The sequence below is a fragment of the Natator depressus genome, chromosome 1 (genome assembly GCF_965152275.1).
Source record: "Natator depressus isolate rNatDep1 chromosome 1, rNatDep2.hap1, whole genome shotgun sequence".
In the NCBI taxonomy this organism is placed as follows: domain Eukaryota; kingdom Metazoa; phylum Chordata; order Testudines; family Cheloniidae; genus Natator; species Natator depressus.
The window spans coordinates 297086466-297109381 of NC_134234.1; the positions used below are offsets into that span (position 1 = coordinate 297086466).

The 22916-nt window shown below is 41.2% G+C and overlaps 1 protein-coding gene across 2 annotated transcripts in view; it reads right to left on the reverse strand.

Moving 5' to 3' along the window:
- The window catches only part of IMMP2L (inner mitochondrial membrane peptidase subunit 2), an 811025-nt gene that overhangs the window by 213956 nt on the left and 574153 nt on the right, over positions 1–22916 (reverse strand). For both annotated transcript variants that reach the window (XM_074942240.1, XM_074942241.1), the window contains one exon: positions 22452–22517. In XM_074942240.1, the coding sequence (XP_074798341.1) occupies positions 22452–22517 (66 nt within the window). The remainder of the gene's footprint in view (positions 1–22451; positions 22518–22916) is intronic.

The following is a 22916-nucleotide window of genomic DNA, read 5'->3' on the forward strand; positions in this document are numbered from 1 at the left end:
GTGTGTTTAAACCTATTTTCTAGAAATGCTACCTTGAAGATACCTGAAGTTCCAGAAATATTGAACATAGAATTTATCATCATACGTTTCAGGTTGCATATTAAAAAGCTTTTAGCACAATGCTCAGTGAGCACAAATTATTTGTGCAATCAGTACCAACTGAGTATACTAAAGCAGAAAATATTTTTGACTCCTTAATATACAGATGCTGAAGCCCCAACTTCACGGCTTGCTACCTGACATACCCCAAATATACTACAGTTTCATCACACAATTTACTTCACTGAAAGTGTCAACAATAGTCAGTTCCATAATAATGAAAAAAGATAATAGTCATTTTCACTCCTATTCTCATTTGAATCTCATAACCAGTAGGATGATCAATTTCAAAACCTTATTAGTTCTGCTAGTGTGAACCATTCAGACCCACATTTCAATATCACTTTGCAGTGCAAAACTATAGAGGCAGTCTTTGTAATGAACAATTTACAATTAATATTTCTCCCAACATATATTTGCCAGTTTTACATAACAATAAACACAATCACTTCAAAGTTTAAAAATTAAAACATGGGTAATTATTGTTTACGTCTGACAAACAATGCAGTAATGTATGCGCCTGTACTAAATAGACTTGACAAAGTGTAATTTTAATGAGACAAAAACAACAACAAATAGGGAATTTCAGTACCTTTCCACTGTATTTTAAAACAAAGGGTAGCAAAACCACTATTAGTCTGTATATAATTCTATATTCCCCCTTTCCAGGTATTTCCATAATGGAGAAATTTTAAAATATAACTAAATAAAATCTGTAAAGCACTTGTGACTTTTTGCGGTGTACTGTAGGCCACATCCTACTTTCCCAAGGAAAATCTTGCAAGAGGGTAAACTCAGTATAACAGTACTTCAGTCAGTTGTGCAGCTGGAATAAATTGGCAAAACTCTGGTGACATAAACTATGTCGGTTTACACTAGCTGAGAATGTGACCCTTTGAGTTTGAACTTGTGGAATTTTTGCTTAATTTTTCCATCATAGAAAACAGAGGGACTCAGAGTCAAAAGAGGATGGGGTTGTGGCTTGCAAATCCAAAGCAGAGGACAATGAAAAGGATACTCACCCGGTGCAGTAACTGAGGTTCTTTGAGATGTTTGTCCCTGTGGGTGCTCCACTTTAGGTGACTGCATGCCCCTCGACTTGTAATCGGAGATTTGTAGTAACAGTGCCTGGTTGAGCTGCACTTGTGCTGTCCCCGTCTCAAACCACTTCAGGCAATTACATAGTGCCATGCAACCAGCAACCCCCCGCACCCCCCTCCATGGTTCCTTCTCTACTGCAGAGTCTCCAGTGTGAAAACTCCGAAGTAGAAGGGAGGAGGGAGGATAGTGGTGCACTCACAGGGACAACCACCTCGAAGAACCTTAGTTACTGCACAGGGTGAGTAACCTTCTCTTCTTCTTCAAGAAGTGTCCGTGTGGGTGCTCCACTTTAGGCGACTATAGAGCAGTACCTCTCAGTGGAAGGGAGGGGCTTTGGAGTTGCAGTCGTGGTGGATGATAGAACTGTAAGTCTGAATAAAGCATCTGATGATGAATGCTGCTCTATGGCATAATGTTGTGTGAATGTATGGGCTGACGCCCAGTTTGCTACTTTGCAGATGTACATAATGGGGACATTGTTAAGGAAGGCTATCAAAGCGGATAGTGCTATGGTGGGGTGTGTGCGGGTCCCTTGTGGGGGTTGTAACTATTGTTGGTGATAACAAAAGTGAATGCAGCCAGAGATCCATTTAAACAGCCTCTGTTTAGATATGGCATCTTCTTTGATTGTTCTGTGATAGAAAGGAATAATTTTGGTGACTTTCTGAAACTCTTTGTTCTCTCAATGTAGAAGACTAGCGCCCTTTGGATATCTAGGGTGTGGAGTGCTGCTTCTCGTTTATTCCCATGGGAATTTGGAAAGAACAATGGGAGATGAATGGGCTGATTCAGATGGAATAAGACGGCAACTTTAGGTAAGAACTTGGGACGTGGTCTTAAGATAACTTTGTTTTTGAAGAATGTTGTGTATGGGGAGTTATGCAAGAAGGGCTCCCAGTTCCGACACCCGGTGGATGTGCTGGTGATGAGGAAGGCCACCTTCATTGAAAGGTGGAGTAGTGAACACACGGCTGGTGGTTCAATGAGGGCCCAATAAGGCCTCATAATACCAGATTGAGGTCCCATGATGGAGTAGGGGCTCATATTTGGGGGTTAATGTTACAAAGGTCCCTGAGAAAATGCTTGGTGACTGTGTGAGCAAAGTTGCGAACTCATCCACCTTGTGATGGAATGCTTGTGATAGCAGCGAGGTATACTCTAACCGAAATTATGGAGAGGCCCGATTTCTTACGTTCCAATATATAGTCCAGTAACAGTGGTAGAGGAGGGAAAACCACCATGACTTGTCTATTTTGGCACCATGTATTGAATCACCTCCATTTGTGCAGGTATGTATGTTGCATAGATGGTCTGCAACTGTTTAAAAGAATGCCCCTTACTTCCTCTGAAAAGGTCATTTTGATTTCTTGGAGCCATGGAGTAGCCACTCCTTGAGGTGGAGTCTTGTCAGGTTTGAGTGGTGGGCCTGGCCCACATCATGAGAGAGGAGATGAGGTGGAAGAGGAAGAGTGCTTTGTGGGCACGTGGGCATCTTTAGGAGGTAAGGAAACCACATTTGCCATGGTCACATGGTGACTATCAAGATGACTCTGGAGTTGTCTGTCCTGATCTTGTGTATGACCCATGATAGAAGAGGGGTCAGAAGGAAGGCGTACAGTAGGGGTGCATCCCATTAGATGAGAAAAGCATCACCCAGGGAACAGTGTCTTGATCTCGCTATGGAGCAGAAGTGTGGGCACTGGTGTTTTGGGTCATTTCAAAAAGGTCTATAGTTGGGAACCCCCACTGTTTGAATATGCTCTATAGCAGTGCTACTCAAAGTGGTGGTCCGCGGACCGGTGCTGGTCCGCGAGCCATCAGCTGCCGGTCTGTGCACACATTGGAAAAAAAAATTGCTGGTCCCCCACATCAGATAGCTTGAGAAGCACTGCTCTATAGTACTTCAGTGTTTATTTTCTATTAATGGTCCTGGGAAATTTTTCTGCTTAGTGCATCTGCAGTGGTGTTTTAGCCTCCTGGTAGGTTGGAGGCTCAGATGTCAATGTTGTGACTGATGCACCAATTCAATAGCATGGTTGGGGAGTGTGACCGTGCCTTCCCCCCTTGCCCGTTTATATAAAACATGCAAGTGACGTTGTCTGAGCGAATCTTTATAGTTCTGTCCTTGATCATAGTTAGGAAATGGGAACATGCACTGTGAACCGCTCGTAGCTCCAGTAGGTTTATATGAAGAATGGATTCCGACAGGAACCAGCAGCCTTGGACAGTGTGATTGTACAAATGTGCCCCTCAACCTAGTAGGGAAGCATCCATAGTGCTCATCATCATTGGAGAGTTCTGTGCAAAGGGGACTCCTACGCAAACATCATTTGGTTGTGTCCACCATTGTAGAGAGTCTTTTACTTTGTTTGGCACCATGAGACATTTGTTTATGCTGTGTCTGTGTGGAACATACACTGTCCGGAGCCAGGCTTGCAGACATCACATGTGCAGTCTGGCATATTTGACGACTAACATCGTTGCGGACATGTGGCCCAACGGTTGGAAGCAGGTCCTGGCTGATGTCTAGGGACTGTCTAGTGTCATGGAGATTAGCTTTAGTAAAGTTGTAAATCGTTGTCAATCAGCGAGGGTGTAGCCTCCAGAGAGCTGAGGTAGGCCCCAAAAAACTCCAGTCTCTGCAAAGGCGTGACTGTTGATTTCTGGGTGTTTATTTGCCGGCCTAGACATGTATAAAGAGCTGCTGTGTTTTGACTAGCTTCTAGTGCCCCTTGTTAAGTCGATGCTTTGTGTGAGTAAACAATCATCCAAAAAGAGAAATATAATGATCCCTTGTCTGCAGACGTGAGCCACCACCAGCCTGAGAATTTTTGAAAATACTCATGGGGCAGTGGACAGGGCTGTACTTTGTACTGAAAGTTGTCAGCTCCTAACCTCAGGAACCTCCTGTGGAAGGGACATATTATATGCATCCCAGCGTGATTAATTATGTGATTAATCACAATTAATTTTTTTAATTACTTGACATCCCTATTAATTTCCTAATATTAGGGGGAAAAGATTGTTTTTTTATAAAGGAGAAAGAAAATAAACAGTGAAGGAGAGGTAACTATAAAACTAACCAAAAACTAACTATTGACTAAATATCTAGACTAACTAGGTTAAAGTACAGAGGCACTGCTAAGTGCTCCATCTCAAGCCAAAGGCGGTAGAAACGGAACTGGGGTGAGGGGTTTGGTCATACGGTGTTCTGTAACCATCTGAGGCAGCGTGACTCCGACCAGGCAGTACTACTGCAAATATCTGATTACAAGTGCAGCGAGATGCAGTTACCTAAAGTATCAGGGGGTAGCCGTGTTAGTCTGTATCCACAAAAACAACGAGGAGTCCAGTGGCACCTTAAAGACTAACAGATTTATTTGGGCGTAAGCTTTCGTGGGTAAAAAACCCACTTCTTCAGATGCATGGAGTGAAAATTACAGATGCAGGAATTATTATACTGACACATGAAGAGAAGAGAGTGACATTACAAGTGGAGAACCAGTGTTGACAGGGCCAACTCTATCAGGGTGGATGTAGTCCACTCCCAATAATTAATTGATAAAAAGGTGTTGTCAAGGTTCCTTCCCCCTCTGAACTCTAGGGTACAGATGTGGGAACCTACATGAAAGACCCCCTAAGCTTATTCTTACCAGCTTAGGTTAAACCCTGCCACCACCAAAGTGTTACACAAAGAACAGGGGAAGTGCCCACTTGGAAACGTCTCCCTCCCAAAATATCCCCCCAAGCACTACACCCCCTTTCCTGGGGAAGGCTTGATAAAAATCCTCACCAATTTGCATAGGTGAACACAGACCCAAACCCTTGGATCTTAAGAACAATGAAAAGCAATCAGGTTCTTAAAAGAAGAATTTTAATTAAAGAAAAAGTAAAAGAATCACTTCTGTAAAATCAGGATGGTAAATACCTTACAGGGTAATCAGATTCAAAACATAGAGAATCCCTCTAGGCAAAACCTTAAGTTACAAAAAGATACAAAAACAGGTGTATACATTCCATTCAGTACAACTTATTTTATCAGCCATTTAAACAAAACAGAATCTAACACATATCTAACTAGATTACTTATTAACCCTTTACAGGAGTTCTGACCTGCATTCCTGCTCTGGTCCTGGCAAAAGCATCACACACAGAGAGATGAACACAAAGAGAGAACTCTTTGTCGCCCCCCCCCCCCCCAGCTTTGAAAGTATCTTGTCTCCTCATTGGTCATTTTGGTCAGGTGTCAGCGAGGTTATCTTAGCTCCTTAACCCTTTACAGGTGAAACGGTTTTTCCTCTGGCCAGGAGGGATTTAAAGGTGTTTACCCTTCCCTTTATATTTATGACAGGTGTCAATACCAGGAGAGGGAAAGTTGGCTCACTGCAAAAGCTACTTTCCCTCTCCTGGTATTGACATCTGCAGTAACAAGCAGGAGAATTTACTTATGTACAGTGCTCATTTTGTTCCATATGTATCCCTTTGATTTGTAAAAATACCAAAGGCCTGAACCTGCACCATTAGAGTTAATGGAAGTTTTGTCTTGGATACATTGCGAGTAGGAGCAGGCCTTAAACACACCTAAATCCCACAATTTCAAGCTTGTCTACAATCTGCTACAGATAGTACAATAAAACTTGCATTTATCAACATTAAGGAGGATTAATGCACTGGGATAAGGAAGCAAGAGATCTGGGTTCAACTAACAGCTGTGCCACAGGCTTTCTGTATGACCTCAGGCAAGTGACATAATCTCTCTGTACTTGAGCTCCCCATCGATCAGACTACTACTTCCTTTCTCCTATGCTTTGTCTTTCTTTTCTATTTAGATGCTGCAATGAAAAGCAAACAGGTAAAGCTTCTATGCTCACATAGAGCCCCATTGACTTCAATGGGATTGTTCATGTGCTTAAAGTTAAGCATATGCCTGAGTGTTCACAGGTTTGAGTCTTTACTCTCTAAGCTTTTCAGGGCCATGGCTGATTCTTGCTTTGTACCTGTACAGTGCACAGCACAATGGGGCCCTGATCTTGGCTGAGGGGTCTAAGCACTACTGTAATAATAATAAATGATGACAACTTTGACCATTAACACAGTCACTACAATATTTGTGATAATTCCCCCATCCCATTTCAATTGGCAATTCTTAGATAAAGGAAACTGAGGGTACCCAGAACTTCTGAAAAACCAGGCCATCTTTTATTTAGGTGCCTAAATAAGGCTATTGAAGCTTAGGTTTGGGCACCTAGGCTTGAAAATTTTTGTCTGTTGCAGAGATTATAATAAATGAAATAATATAAGTTATGAAATGAAAATAAATAGAGTAATATGGTTATTAATTATTAAATACCTAGTTCTCAAACTTTCATGCATTTTACTGACTTGCTACTTATCTTTAAAAAAAAAGACTTCATAAAGACAATCTTTTTGAGCCTCCCATTGAGATTATTAGTCTCGTGTGTTGTTTCCAATCCCTGACATCTTGGCACTACATCAACTTTCATTGAAAAATAGAGATTTTTTTGGAAAGTAAAAGCTCTACAAATGATTGCATGCCCAGGTTTTCTCAAAGAAATCATGACAAAACTTCTATACCTGTCTGACCCTCTAACAAAGAAAGCACTACACCAAAAATGGGTAATGTGTCTGAAAACCAACAACAGACCAGGTGCAACTGGTATTTCCCTCCCCCACAACCTCTCAATAAGAAATCAACTTTATGCTTTTTGGGATGCCATACCAGCAGCAAGTGAGTGCCATAAGTAGTATCAACAGACAAAGAGAAAAACTTCCCCCAGTGCAGGAGCCACATAGGGCAGTCATACTCACCCTTATACTTCCCACCACTTTCTGTGCCCAGAATTGTGGGGCGCATGCAAGGGATTGGGCCAAAAGAAAAGAGAACCACAGTGCCCTGTGATATAGCTATTCTGTTCTGCATGGCAACCCATAGGTAGCTGTAGGGAAACTGCTGTAAGTTGTATGCCCCAAGGCTGCTGTAATTTACAGCAGGGACTGCACTAGCCCTTAGTACAGCCAGAGTCTGGGTGGCCAAAGCCACTTTTTTGCCCCCTCGCCTCCTGAATCACACTTTGTGCTGTTCTTGTCATTAGGTAGTTTCTGACAAGGAAATATGAGCTTTTTTAAATTAACTGCAATATCTTTCTCCAGATTCCATGCAATATTTACTAACACATTGGCAATGTGGTACTATACACCATTATTGCTAACAATATTTTATTGAATATTTGAGAGAAATGTTTGAAGAGAAAGAATTATGTCATTACTGCATCCACATACTGGTGTATACTGTGCAAAGAACCGTGCAGTGCCTTAGCCATATGATTTCCATATAAAGTCAGCAGGAATGCTACGCCTAAAAGTCTACATATCTTTTTAAAAGTTTTCTCCCCCATCATCATTAATGACAATAGTAGATTAGAATTATTTTTTGTAGACCACAGTTCATAATTTTGTAGTCTTAAAAGAGATGCTGTCATTGAGTTCAGCGAACTGCTTCTTTAAATGTAAACGTCTCTCTCTCTTCTTGTTGCAGGATCAACTGTGAGGCAGATGCCATTTGTGTTTCAGCGCCGATACAGAATGCTATCAAGTCAGAATGCTACCGAGAACGTCACTTTGAGTTCTCTCTTCCACAGAAATTTTATATTTGTTCTTTGTTTGAGCTCCTAGTTCTACTTGGAATAGCAACTCTGTAAAAATAGTGTTGTTGGGGTACCATGTTTATTGTCTCTCAGTGGTTTCTCTCTCAAACATTCTCATTTCACAAACAAGAGGATGTTTTACTAGAAGCCAAGCCTACACATTCTATATGGGGAGAGGTTTACAAAAATCAAGTGCAAAGCAATCACATCTCTTCTGGATCCTTAACAATAGATCTGAGTACATTAAAATTTTGGAAGGTCAAGCTTTGTTGACTGACTTTGGTCTCTGAGCCAACAGGCCAACTGATCCTTTGAAGCTAACTGTACACAGAGGAAAACTAAACAAACTCTCACAAGCATTGCCAGGATATTTCTCCAGCTTATCGATACTGTACCAATACATATTCATATCATTTTCATTTATAGAAATGGGATGCAATCATGCAAGGCCTCCATGTATGGAAATCACATTGAAATCAATGGAAATTCCAAGCCAGGAAGCTTTCAGGATTGTTTCAGTGCTGGAGACTCATGACCAAGAATTATAACTTAAGTCTAACTGAAGTTTATAGACTTGACAGATCCCATCAGTACCTACAAATTAGTGTTGATAAGTGTATTGCATAAGCCTTAACTGGGATGTTTCCTAAAACTCCAAACTAAAACTATGGTGAACTACAGATAGAAGACAAAGTGGTTCCACCACAAACTTTTAATTTACGGTGAAATTTCATTATACATACATATTACACACACAAAAATCCCTACATTAACAGAACATTATTAATGTTGCAGTGTCAAAAGTTGCACTCAAAAGTTAGGAAGTGCCAGAATTAAGGTTGCCCAAGCTATCTTATTAATGTTCTTTAACATAATGTGTGTGAGACAGAGAGAAATTTCTAAAGTTTTTTTTTAAAGCAAACAAAATAAAAACAGAAATTCCATCATGTGGCATTACACTGATACCTACGTGAGTCATAAGCAGGCTTGGAACTTTTAGGTCCACCACAGAGACCTCTGCTACTTGAGCTAATGGAGTAACTGATAGCGTCTAATTTCAAGTCTAAACTTCCCAGTGACCAGTTTATATCCATTTGTTCTTGTGTCCACATTAGTACTGAGCTTAAATAATTCCTCTCCCTCTCCGGTATTTATCCCTCTGATATATTTATAGAGAGCAATCATATCTCCCCTCAACTTTCTCTTAGTTAGGCTAAACAAGCCAAGCTCCTTGAGTCTCCTTTCATAAGACAGGTTTTCCATTCCTCGGATCATCCTCGTAGCCCTTCTCTGTACCTGTTCCAGTTTGAATTCATCCTTCTTAAACATGGAAGACCAGAACTGCACACAGTATTCCAAGTGAGGTCTCACCAGTGACTTGTATAACGGTACTAAAACCTCCTTATCTCTACTGGAAATACCTCACGTGATGCATCCCAAGACCGCATTAGCTTTTTTCATAGTCATATCACATTGGCGGCTCATAATCATACTGTGATCAACCAATACTCCAAGGTCCTTCTCCTCCTCCGTTACTTCTAATTGATGCATCCCCAGCTTATAACTAAAATTCTTGTTATTAATCTCTAAATGCATAACCTTACACTTTTCATTATTAAATTTCATCCTATTACTATTACTCCAGTTTACAAGGTCATCCAAATCTTCCTGTATGATTTCCCTATCCTTCTCTAAATTGGCAATACCTCCCAGCTTTGTACCATCCGCAAACTTTATTAGCACACTCCCACTTTTTGTGCCGAGGTCAATAATAAAAAGATTAATAAGATTGGTCCCAAAACTGATCCCTGAGGAACTCCACTGGTAACCTCCCTGCAGCCTGACAGTTCCCCTTTCAGTAAGACCCGCTGTAGTCTCCTTGTTAACCAATTCCTTATCCACCTTTCAATTTTCATGTTGATCCCCATCTTTTCCAATTTAACTAATAATTCCCCATGTGGCATGGTATCAAACACCTTACTGAAATCGAGGTAAATTAGATCCACTGCGTTTCCTTTGTCTAAAAAAATCTGTTACTTTCTCAAAGAAGGAGATCAGGTTGGTTTGGCACGATCCCCCTTTTGTAAAACCATGTTGTATTTTGTCCCATTTACCATTGACCTCAATGTCCTTAACTACTTTCTCCTTCAAAATTTTTTCCAAGACCTTGCACACTACAGATGTCAAACTAACAGGCCTGTAGTTACCCGGATAACGTTTTTTTCCTCCTTTCTTAAAAATAGGAACTATGTTAGCAATTCTCCAATCATACGGTACAACCCCTGAGTTTACAGATGCATTAAAAATTCTTGCTAATGGGCTTGCAAATTCATGTGCCAATTCCTTTAATATTCTTGAATGAAGATTATCTGAGCCCCCCGATTTAGTCCCATTAAGGTGTTCGAGTTTCACTTCTACCTCAGATATGGTAATATCTGCCTCCATAACCTCATTCCCATTTGTCATGCTACCATTATCCCTAAAATCCTCTTTAGCCTGATTAAAGACTGAGGCAAAGTATTTGTTTAGATATTGGGCCATGCCCAGATTATCCTTGACCTCCACTCCATCCTCAGTGTTTAGCAGTCCCACTTCTTTCTTTGTTTTCTTCTTATTTATATGGCTATAGAACCTTTTACTATTGGTTTTAATTCCCTTTGCAAGGTCCAACTCTACTTGACTTTTAGCCCGTCTCACTTTATCCCTACATGTTCTGACCTCCATAGGGTAGCTTACCTTTCTGATCCCTCCCATCTTCCACTCCCTGTATGCTTTCTGCTTTTTCTTAATCACCTCTCTGAGATGCTTGCTCATCCAGCTTGGTCTACAACTCCTGCCTATGAATTTTTTTCCCCTTTCTTGGGATGCAGGCTTCCGATAGCTGCTGCAGCTTTGATTGAAAATAATCCCAGGCCTCCTCTGCCTTTAGATCCATAAGTTCTTCAGTCCAATCCACTTCCCTAACTAATTTCCTTAATTTTTGAAAGTCAGCCCTTTTGAAATCAAAAACCCTAGTTGCAGATTTATTTTTCTTAATCCTTCCGTTCAGTTTGAACTGAATTAGCTCATGATCACTTGAACCAAGATTGTCCCCTACAACCATTTCTTCTATGAGGTCCTCACTACTCACCAAAACCAAATCTAAAATGGCATCCCCTCTAGTCGGTTCAGCAACTACTTGATGAAGGAATCCATCAGCTATCGCATCTAGGAAAATCTGAGCCCTATTATTATTACTAGCACTCTTCCTCCAGTCTATATCTGGGAAGTTAAAGTCTCCCATGATCACACAGTTTCCATTAGTATTATTTAATTAAAAACATTAAAGAGGGCTCTATCCATATCCAAATTAGATCCCGGCGGTCTATAGCACACCCCAAGAACTATCCCAGGGGAGGCTCTAGTAGTTTTCTTCCCCAGTGTAATTTTTGCCCAGACGGACTTTGTCTTATCTATTCCATCACTTCTTATTTCTTTACATTCTACCTCATCATTGATATAAAATGCTACTCCATCACCTTTACCTTTATTTCGGTCTTTCTTAAACAGCACATACTCTTCAATAGCTGTAGTCCAGTCATGACTACTATTCCACCATGTTTCTGTTATCCCTATAATATCTGGTTTCACTTCCTGAACCAGTAGCTCTAGTTCCTCCACTTTGTTACCTAGGCTCCTTGCATTGGTGTACAAACATCTTAATTTTTGCTGTTTGGCCTTGCTCACATTCTGTACCCTATTAGGCACGGTCATTCTACAGCCAGTATAACCTATTAGACTGGTCTCCACACTGCCCTTCCTCCTTATATACATTCTCCTACCCACGGCTGTAACCTTTCTTACTCCGTTTTCTTCCCTCTCAATGCTAAAATCCGGCGTGGAGATTACCTGGACATCTCCCAACCATCTCCCCCAGATTCCTAGTTTAAAGCTCTCTTAATCAGTTGTGCCAGCCTCCATCCTAGAAGTCTATTTCCTTCCCTCCTCAGATGAAGTCCATCCCGAGAGAACTGTCCTCTATCCATGAATGCCTCCCAGTTGCCATACACCCCAAAGCCCTCTTTATAGCACCACTGCCTAAGCCATCTGTTGATAGTCATAATCTTGTCACACCTTTGTTGCCCTTCTCTAGGAACAGGCAGAATCCCACTAAAGATCACCTGAGCCTCGATTTCCTTAAGCATCTTCCCCAGCCTAGCATAGTCTCCCTTAATACTTTCCAGCAAGAATCTAGCCATATCATTTGTTCCCACATGAAGGATAATTAGGGGATTCTTTCCTGCTCCCTTTAGGATCCTGTTCAACCTCAGGTCTACATCCCGTATCTTAGCACCTGGAAGACAGTACACCCTTCTATTTTCTGGATCAGCTCTGGTTACAGGCCTGTCTATTCTTCTCAGTAAAGAGCCCCCGATCACATAGACCTGCCTTTTCCTGGTGACAGTGCTATTTTCCAGTCGATCCCATGTTCCCTCTGGCTGCAAGTTCTTTCCATTGCTATTCTCCCTTGTAATCCTCTTCAATCCATCCTTTATCCTCCTGGGGCTCATATTTGGTGTAGTCTCCATTGACTCTTCCCCTTTTCCTATAGGGCTAGCCGCTCTTCTCTTCTTCCTTGCCCTTCCACCTTCAGTGACCACCTGCTTAGCCCCTTCTTCATTTTCCAACTCTGCAAACCTGTTCTTGAGCTCTATTTCTCCTTCACTAGCCTGCCTTTTCCTCTGCCTGTTTCTTTTAGTCACATGCTTCCACAGACAACTTTCCTCACCCAGTCTCCCCTCAGAATTCCTCAGCCCTGCTTCCATCTGCAAGTCCAAGCTTTTCCCTTCAGATACCTCATGTATTTGCTCCATAATCTGCTTGAACCCCTTTCTAAACTCAACCAGACCTGCATCTCCAACGTGGAGAGGTTGAGGGAACTGGGGTTATTCAGTCTGCAGAAGAGAAGAGTGAGGGGGGATTTGATAGCAGCCTTTAACTACCTGAAGGGGGGTTCCAAAGAGGATGGAGCTAGGCTGTTCTGAGTGATGGCAGATGACAGAACAAGAAGCAATGGTCTCAAATTGCAGTGGGGGAGGTCTAGGTTGGATATTAGGAAACACTATTTCACTAGGAAGGTGGTGAAGCACTGGAATGGGTTACCTAGGGAGATGGTGGAATCTCCATCCTTAGAGGTTTTTAAGGCCCGGCTTGACAAAGCCCTGGCTGGGATGATTTAGTTGGTGTTGGTCCTGCTTTGAGCAGGAGACTGGACTAGATGACCTCCTGAGGTCTCTTCCAACCCTAATATTCTATGATTCTATTATTCTAGAGGGGGATGGGACACTTTGCCAATGGTTTCACAGATATTTGCTGATAGAAGGAATGGTGAGACTCGGCATTCTTGAGTTTTATTCTAGGCTCTGGAGGGGAGTGTGTTCTAGTGGACCCAGACTATGCTGCCCTATAGCCTACATCCTCTCTTTGTCCCAGGCCCATCTCTTCCTCGTTTCTGATTCATTGTGGCTCCTCTTCCAATCTCAGTCCCACCCATATCCTCCCCTAGCTCCCAGTCCCCCTTGCCCACCCAGTCCCAGTATCCCCCCACTATAACCCCCAGCTCCCCTCTTTCCTCCACCAACCTCCAGTTCCAGTCTCACTGTCATTACAAGCTTTGTCCCAATCTACTTCCTCACCCGCTTGTGTAGGTCCAGATCTTGTCACCTCTGAATTCAAATCAGGCAGCTTCCTCCTCCATGATGCCTTACACCAGTAGGGAAGTCACTGAGAGCACAGGAGAGACAATCTTTGTACTCTCACTTCAGGTGCCTGAACCCAGCTCAGCCCATAGCAGTACAGTTCTGCAACTGAAGTGAAAATCCAGCCCTGAGCATGCAGATACCCAGTGTGTAAAATTTCAGCACATATGGCTATAATAGGAGGTGTCAAGCAACCTTAATAGGTGGTACTGCCATCTGCCTCCCCCACCCCATAATTAGTGCTAGAGATACAATCCCTAAGAGACGCAGTCACTTCTCACACAACCACCGAAAGCTTCTGTTATTTGCACTTAGTTTGAAGATAGATAGACAGATAAAGGGAGAAGCAACAGCAAGAAACACTTGAAAAATACATTGATCTCATGTTGAAATATTCAGAATTCTGAACATCGACCTCTAATAATCTAATGATACCCCTGGACACAAGTCTGTCTGTTGTTTTTAATACAGACTTCCTGGGATGGGGGAAGAGGGTCAATCTATAGTCTAGAGCTAAATATCAAACTATGGTCTAAGTCAAGTAGACTCATAACATCAGATTATGGCAATGGCCATAAAACAGCAGTACAGTAGGTTATTAAATAGCCATCATTTTAAGTTTTACTAGTAAAAACCCAATTTTGGTACAGTTTTTCTTCTCATAAAACTTCATTATTTCTGGGACTGTACATAGCATGACGCAACTATCTGTGATAGATTACTATAGATTTTTGTATCTTCAACAGCACATGTAAGATAAATTGGTTTTAAAATGTTTAATTTCTAATGATTCAATATGTTTTCTAATACCAGCACTTATTTTTAATAAATTAGATGGTAATGACTTTTTGTAATGTAGCCTCTCTCTTGAAAGAATTATCATTTAAATTGTCTCCAGTGATTTTTTTTTAATGATTTCCTTCCTACAAAGTGAATTCTGCTGTGAATTCATGGAAGACAAATAAAGCCTTGTCTATGGGATATGGGCTGTGTGAGATTTGCACACTGTCCATCAGTGCTATTAGTGTTGACCTAGAACATCTCTCTAGGGCGGAAAGGTGATTTTCTGCCTGTTCTTTGAAATCTCCCAATGAAGAATTGCTGCTACCTACTGAAAGTCAAATGGTCTGTGATGGGTTGGTGATGTGGACTGCACTATGCTGGGAATTTAAAAGACACCACCTAACTCACTTCATTGGGACTGCCAGCTAGACTGGAACCAAGCTCTCAGAAGTGAAATGCCAGGATTTTTTATTCACTGAGTTCGCAGTATTTTCAGTCCCTAACAGCAGGTTTTAAAGGATGAAAAAATGTGTGGTCTATTATTTTCGACTGCATGGAAAATCTACAAAACAAAGCCACACTGGTCCCAGGGCTGATCTTTCCTCTGTTGTGGTCTGCCAAAATTACATCTGACCCCTGTATATTTTAAAGTGTATGAATTTATTATTTTATATTTAGTCTCCGCTTTTACACATGAAGAACGCAAAACTAGCCTTTTTATGCAGCAGGGGTCATAACAAATTAATATAAAAACAAACAACTGTAAAGAAACCTATTCTATAGAAGTAAACGGCTTTGCCTAAATATTACTTTCATTGTCTACAGTACTCAAGACAAGACATAATAAAAAGCTAGCTACACTTGCTTTGGTTAATGGCATGAAATACACAGCATTTATGACAACTTATTCTGAAAGATAGGTCAACATGCTTTTGTATAGTCTATTCAGAACAAGCGAGATAAAGATATATTGCTGTTCCATGACAGTTATTTTAAAGGCAGATAGCTTTTTAGATACTATCAAATTTAAAAGAAGCAGGATGCTGTATTTCTTTACACTGGTAACATAATCCAGTTTTTATGTCAATTTGTATTATGTTGTGTTTGTTGTATCTGATAACAGTGTGATTTAAGACCTCAGCTAAGCATTTTTCTTCACTTCTATTTGTGTATGTAACATTTCTCACAGCATTGTTCTGAGTTTGCTATTTCCCTTTCCCATGTTAACACTAAAACCACATTAAACCTTGCACTCCCCATTATTAGAATATGCAGCAGTGATACCCTTCATTAAAGGTAGGTTGGGATTAGAGCTGTGCGTATAATTGATTTTTTCAATTTGCAGGCAATCAGGAAAAAATTGTATTGAAATTTTTTTTTTTAATTTTCGGTGAATTTAAAAAAAAACATTTTGAGTTGAACAAAATATTTCAATTCACCAAAACTAAATGTTTTGTTTCAATTCTGAGCTTTTAAATCATTTTAAAAAATTAAAACTAAAATTGAAGAAAACTTTAAATTTAAAACAAAGTCATTTTGAATCAAAATCTTGAAATGTTTTGTTTTTAAAAAGTGTAAATAAAGTGTAGATTTTTTTCAATAGGTATTTTAAGGGTATTTCTCAACTGAAACAATTCAGTGAATTCAACATGAATTCATAAAATGTTTTGGTTGACCTGAATCTACATTGTTCTCCAAAAAATGTTCTGGTAGAAAAATGTTGCTCACCTCTAATTGGGATCCCTATTTGTTCAATTCCACAGATTATTACACTATGGGAAATTTAGGCAGGGGGTCTCATACTTATAAAAAGAGGGAAAAAGACGGGAGGGACTTAACAGTAGCTGTTCTTCCTTGAAAATCACTCTGCACCTTCACATTCGTGGGATATGGCAGCTCTGTTGTCAAACTGCAGAACGGCTTTGAAAAGTCATGTCTGCTGGGGAGTGCACAAGGGTGAAATAATTGCCTTGCTCTCTATGAGAAAGTGCACCTCCCAACCACCTGAGTTCCTTCTCTGAAATCATAGGGTCCTGATGTTCTATAGACCACCAACATTTGAGGGGAAGGTGAGTGAGTAGCGTCAATATACCCAGACAACTCTCAAAGAACAACAGTTACTGGTAAATAACCTCTTTCTTCTTACAGGGCCTCTGGGCATTCCTCCTTGTGAGAGATTGATCAAAGTGAACTTCCAATTGTGATTATGTCTGCTGGGAGGGTGCGTGAGCTTAGTACTTCAAGGTAACTCTATTTTGTCTGTGGTCTACAAGGACAAGTCACCATCTCAGCTTCACGTCTACTGTGGTCGTAGATTTCCACCTATCTCAATGCAGAATTCTCACTCTCACCAAAGGAAGCATGTCATCAGTATCCGAGATGCAAATAAAGTGTTCTGTTTTTGCATGGAAAAGACCAAGCCCTTTAGAAAATCTAACAGGTTATTCAGAGCATACAAGGAGAGATTCCTGGGAGAACCCATTACCAGACTTTCATACTGGATTAGGAGATGTATAGAACATTGTTACATCTTAGCTAGGAAACCAGTACTTCCTGGTTTAAAATCTACTCCAGGAGAGCCTTAGGCACGTTCCCTTGGTGGAAGTGTCCAAAGTAGCAGCGTGGAATTCAGTGCACACTTTCACCAGGCATTACTCTTTGGACTTAGCATCATTCTCTGATGCTCAGTTTGGGAGAGCGGTGCTACAGTCCATATTTCGCTAAGAACTCCTTGCCCATCATCCACCCGGGGAAGCACTGCTTGCTAATCTCCCACTAGTTCCACTCCCTGGCAAAGCCCCTCTTATCACCGCCACAACTGAAATAACAAACCAATTGAGTCAGTCACCCAACACCAATTTTTTCTGGCACTCCCCACAATACAAACCATTTCATTCTGTCTTCCAACGTTATTTCTGCTCTCACCAATCAGCACTTGATACAGACAAGATCCCCACATAATGCAGATCCTCACTACAACTGATACTGGCCACCCCATGCAGAACGACACACACACTCACACATACCTGTTACAAAACTGCTCGTGTTTGACAGACTGCACACACACTACAGACTCTCCACATACCCAAAGCTCCACATAAATCCACACACACACCCTCACAAAGACCTCCAGCCACAATCAATACACACACACACACACAATCCTCCTCAACTGATATCACCCCACCACACACAATTAATACAAACACAGCATCCCACAATTGACTTACTGCCCAAAGACCCCCTCAACAATTGATACACCACACACAGGTCTCTTCACAACTGATATGCACATGCACCCTAAGGCCTGGGGATCTCCACCCCCCAGGCTGAGTGAGGAGTGGAGAAGGCAGGAGCTGCCATTACGCAGCCTACTCTTTGCTGGCACAACTTCAGTCCTGTGATTTCCAGAAGAAAAGGAGAGGGAGCACTGGGTTTTCCATGTGTTGAGGGAACAGCTGTCCTTTAGCACATGGAGCAGCTCTGATTAATCAGTGAAGTGACAGGTGTGGGAAACAATGAAAGTGCCAGTGTGGCATCTGGGCACAAACCACCTGTTTCCAAACCCTGGAATTAGGAGTGGAGCAGCTTGCACACTCGACCTCTAGGACAATAACAAGTTTTGTCCCTACCAAAAGAGTGTATGACCAATTAATTTTCAAAAGCAAGTTTTCTAAACAACTGTGGACAGTACCTCTACCATAACTCCTATAAACTACTTTAAAACATAGTTCAAAGTACAGATAAATCTGAAGAGCAGCAAAATTCTTTCTAGGTACGGTAGGGTAATTTTTCTGCTACTGAAGTGCTCGAGACTTCCAAACATTTTCATTGCAATTATTCAAAGAACTAAGCAGAGGATGAATTTAGTTCTCATGAATATATTTTGTGCATATTCCAATCTATGTTTAGTTTAACTCATAATATAATTTCATACTGGCCAGATAATTTGATACAACATATTAATGAATACATAAACATAGTATATTGGGTTGATACAATACTAACTTCATGTTGCTTCTGAAAAATACTTGTCTTCAAATTCATCAACTGGAAAGGAAAATGTCTGATTGTGTTTTTGTCACCTATCTTAGGTTACCAAATTTACTGTGACTTCCTGTTGATTTCCATGTTTTAGTCACATATCTCCTTTTAATACCATAACCGAAAATAATCAATAAAAGAACTCAAATTTTAGGGAAAAATTGTCACACTTATATAAACCTGTATTTATATTCTGTATGTATTTCTACTCTCAACAGTTAAAGGAGAAAAGTTGTAAATTTTTCAAAGATCTGTTCCAATGGTACAAAATGTGTATAGGTAAGTTATAAAATGTAAGTATTTTTCTGAGGATGGTTCTAACCAGAAATTAACCAAAATAGTTCAAGAAACATTCAATATTGGAAGGCATTTGAGGTTTGTGTATATTTATCATCATGGGTGGGATTTTTCAAAAGTATCTCTGGGAACTGGATGACTAATTACCTTAGATGTTTTTGAACCTCCCCGCCCCCCCACTCATGTACTCAAGAACCCCATTGTAAAATGTTAATACTATAAAATAATAAGTAGGATAATTTGGGATTGATTTATTTTGCTATCCATTTTCAACAACATTCCTATGGAAATGAATGAGGAACCACTAAACTGGTTGTTAATCGTCCCCTTTTTAACTACAACACTTTGGCAAATATATTGCCAAATGGCACAGAAAGAAGCCATTGTGTGAAGACAGATTGCTATAGAAGGCGTCACTCAGTGCTGTTGTTTCACATAGCCTTCCAAGTATTATAGGGTTTTGGCATGTAAGCAAATGTTCAGACTTGGGAAGACATATTATGTTGTTGTTAATTTTGTCACTTTTTGTTATGCAAGGTTTGAGTGTAAGCAATGGTCCCTGGAGAGTCAGCTGTATGAGCAGCATCAGGGTTTGCGGTCCACATTGGTCTCAAAGTAGAATCAATTCTTGAAGCAAGTTGTTCCCTGGGAACTGGACAATGGTTTTGGGCTGGCAGTCTAGATTTCTCCTCCAATGAGAAGCCAATCTGAAAGTCCTCATGCACCTGTGAATGCTTTGCAGAGGGGCAATGCTGGTGCCAGAAGGAGTAACCACATTATGCATGCTAATTGTAGTGGGATCTTATTGGAAAACCCGGTGCTAACTGTAGTGGGGTGGTCACCCATTCCTGCCTTAAAAGGCTTAAAACAGCCCGGGGAGAGGGCTGTGGCAGTGAATGAAAGGTGGGGCTGATTGGGAGGAGCAGCCTCAGCTGGGGGCCATGCCCCAATCAGGCCACAGCTGGCTTAATCAGGGCCCAGCTGGCCCTTATAAGAGGGCAGTGGGCCAGGAGCACACACAGTCTCCTCTAGCTGTGGAGGGAGATGGGCCTGGCTGCTGGGGAGTGTACCAGGGTACCTGAGGTGGAGCAGGGCTGGGAGGCTCCAGGCTGGAAAAACCCCAGGCTGCAAGCCTGGCAGATGGCCTAAGACAGGGTACTGGGGTTGCAACAGGGCAGCCCGTGGGTAGGCGGAGGCAGCAGGTCCAAACCCCCCTTGCCTCTGATGACTGGCTTATACAGATTGCAGTTGGCCCCAGTGAAAGGGGGATAGACGGTGACTGGCACAAGCCCATAGGCTAAGGCAAGGTGGGGATAGATGGTGGGGGGTTCCCCGGGGAGGGGAGACCCAGATCTATGGGATATTGCCTGGAGGGGCAGCACCCCAGGTAAAATGGCACCGGGGTTTGGGAGGGACACTGGGGCCAGTGAGGGCAAAACACCGGCATTGGGTGCTCTGGAGCTGGTAAAAAGAGCTAATTCCCAGACAGCCAGCAAGAAGCTGCCACGGGGTGAGTCTGCGCCCCGTTGCACTTCTCAAGAAGACAGAGGTTCAAATACTTAGATTTCTGTCAATAACTGTCTATACAAAGGAGTGTTGGGCTTCAACCCTTTGGAAATTTACAGTTTATTATCTATTATATATTTAGAAGACCAGTACACTGAGCTAACTGTAGTAATAACAAAAATAACTATCAGTGTACTTAAGGATCTCTCTGGAATTCTAAATATATTGAACAAAGTTCTCTGCTGGCATTAACTTCACTGAAGTTAATAGAATTAATGCCAGCACAGAATTTGTCCAGCTGCAAATGCATACAGTTACCATATCCATAGATCTGTTGTGAGTCATTGTGGCCCTTGTGGGTATGTCAATGGCCAGGTGGGTTTAAGGTTCAAATAAATAAGAACATATGAACGGCCATATTGGGTCAGACCAAAGGTCCATCTAGCCCAGTATCTTGCCTTCTGACAGTGGCCAGTGCCAAGTGCTTCAGCGGGAATGAACAGAACAGGCAATCATCAAGTGAGCCATCCCCTGTTGCCCATTTCCAGCTTCTAGCAAACAGAGGTTAGGGATACCACCTGTGTCCATCCTGGCCAATAGCCATTGATGGACCTATCCTCAAGAATTAATTTAATTCTTTTTTTGAACCGTGATATAGTCTTGGCTTGTACAACATCTCCTAGCAAAGAGTTCCACAGGTTGACTGTGTGTTGTGTGAAGAAATACTTTTTTGTTTGTTTTAAACCTGCTGCCTATTAATTTCATTCTGTGACGTCTAGTTCTTGTGTTACGAGAAGGAGTAAATAACACTTCCCTATTTACTTTCTCCATTTAGGCCTATAAAATCATGACTGGTGTGAAGACAAACCTGTTCAGAGCCAGTCTCCTCCAGAGCCATATTAAACAATAGGCCCACCAGATTTAAGAATAAGTAACAGGATTTTGTGAGTCCCTTTTTTGTTGTATTTTTTTTATTTTTCCTCAGTTTCATTTTTGTTGTTGGGCAGGGTGGAAAGACAGGTGGGTGTGCTGAGTAGGCAACAACAGCAGTAAGAGATACCGGTGAACAGGGAACTGAAGAATAGCTGATTAACCAGCTTAGTAGTCTCAGCTATGCTGGCCACTCTAGAGGTAGAACTCCAAGTGTCCAGTTGCAGCACACAGTAGAAGAGTAACCTTTTGGCTGGGGAAGGGGGAGCAAACCAGAACAGTGAGAGGAGCCAAACAGCTAGGTAAGGAGAGCCAACTCTATGCAAGTACACTGATAGTTATTTTTGTTATTACTACAGTTAGCTCAGTGTACTGGTCTTCTAAATATATAATAGATAATAAACTGTAAATTTCCAAAGGGTTGAAGCCCAACACTCCTTTGTATAGACAGTTATTGACAGAAATCTAAGTATTTGAACCTCTGTCTTCTTGAGAAGTGCAACGGGGCGCAGACTCACCCCGTGGCAGCTTCTTGCTGGCTGTCTGGGAATTAGCTCTTTTTACCAGCTCTATGATTGTAACAGAGTGAGAACATGACAGCCTTTGATCTCTGAGCAAAGCAGGGACGATACTGACTTCCTCTGCAAAGCACTAGGAGAACTACTGATGAAAAGTGCTGCATAAGAGCAAAGCGTTATCATTACTGAGGGTTTAAAAATGTGTGGAAAATGCAAACACTTTTAGGCATCACATAAACTTGAGCCTTAATTTCTCTTAGTCCTAGAAAGACCTATTTCCCAAGGACATCCCAAAACCTAGACACAGACTCTTCAGAGCTCAATTCGTCTATAAACCCTCCTGATACAGTGCTTTGCTGTAAGGGTGCTGTATATTCCCCCAAAAACCTTGCAATGAGGATAGATACCTGTGTGAACCACTGTACGCAGTGTGTGAACTTTATACCTGCCAACCACTGTATAAATATTATCAGTCCTACCAGAAAGACTGTGCTCACGTATAAAAATTTCTTTACAATTGCCTGGCATAAATTTGCAATGGGGGAATCAAATACTGTATACAGTGAGCAGGATTTGCACCTTCATAAGGTTACCTTTGTGTAACATTTCTTATCTCATTAAAAAAGATTGACATGTACAACACTGACATTCCTGTTAAGAATATATAGCAAGAAAATACTAGAAAGTTATCATTTAGGATACTCATTCAAAATTTACTGAAAAGCCACAGTGTTCCTATAATAAGTCAGATTAAGGCTCAGAATACTTACTTGACAATGTCTCCTTCAAGAGCAATCACTCGTTTAATGATCTTCTGTTCAGGGTTTTTAGGAGACCTGGGAAAGGGATAAGGTTACACAGTCAGTAATGTGCCTGTTGTTTTAAGAAAATGAAAAGAAATTCAACAAAGAAATAGGCACTATTAAAGTCATTATGGGATTCCATGTTCTCCCTGATATGGCATCAATCATGATGTTCCAGCTAAAGTGAATCTATTGCTATCATTCTTATTTCAAACCATCATGAAAAAACTGGGGGTAAAATATCAGCTGAATACAAAGTCTAAGATAATAAACACTCTTTTTATAGCAGAAGAAATGGGGAAGACACTTGACACTGATGAAGTTAGAATGTCCCATTATTGATGATGTGGGGACCTTTGTAAATAAACCTGAATTTTCCATCAAACTTTAATAGTATAGTGTATTTAAATATTCATGTCATTCATTCACTTT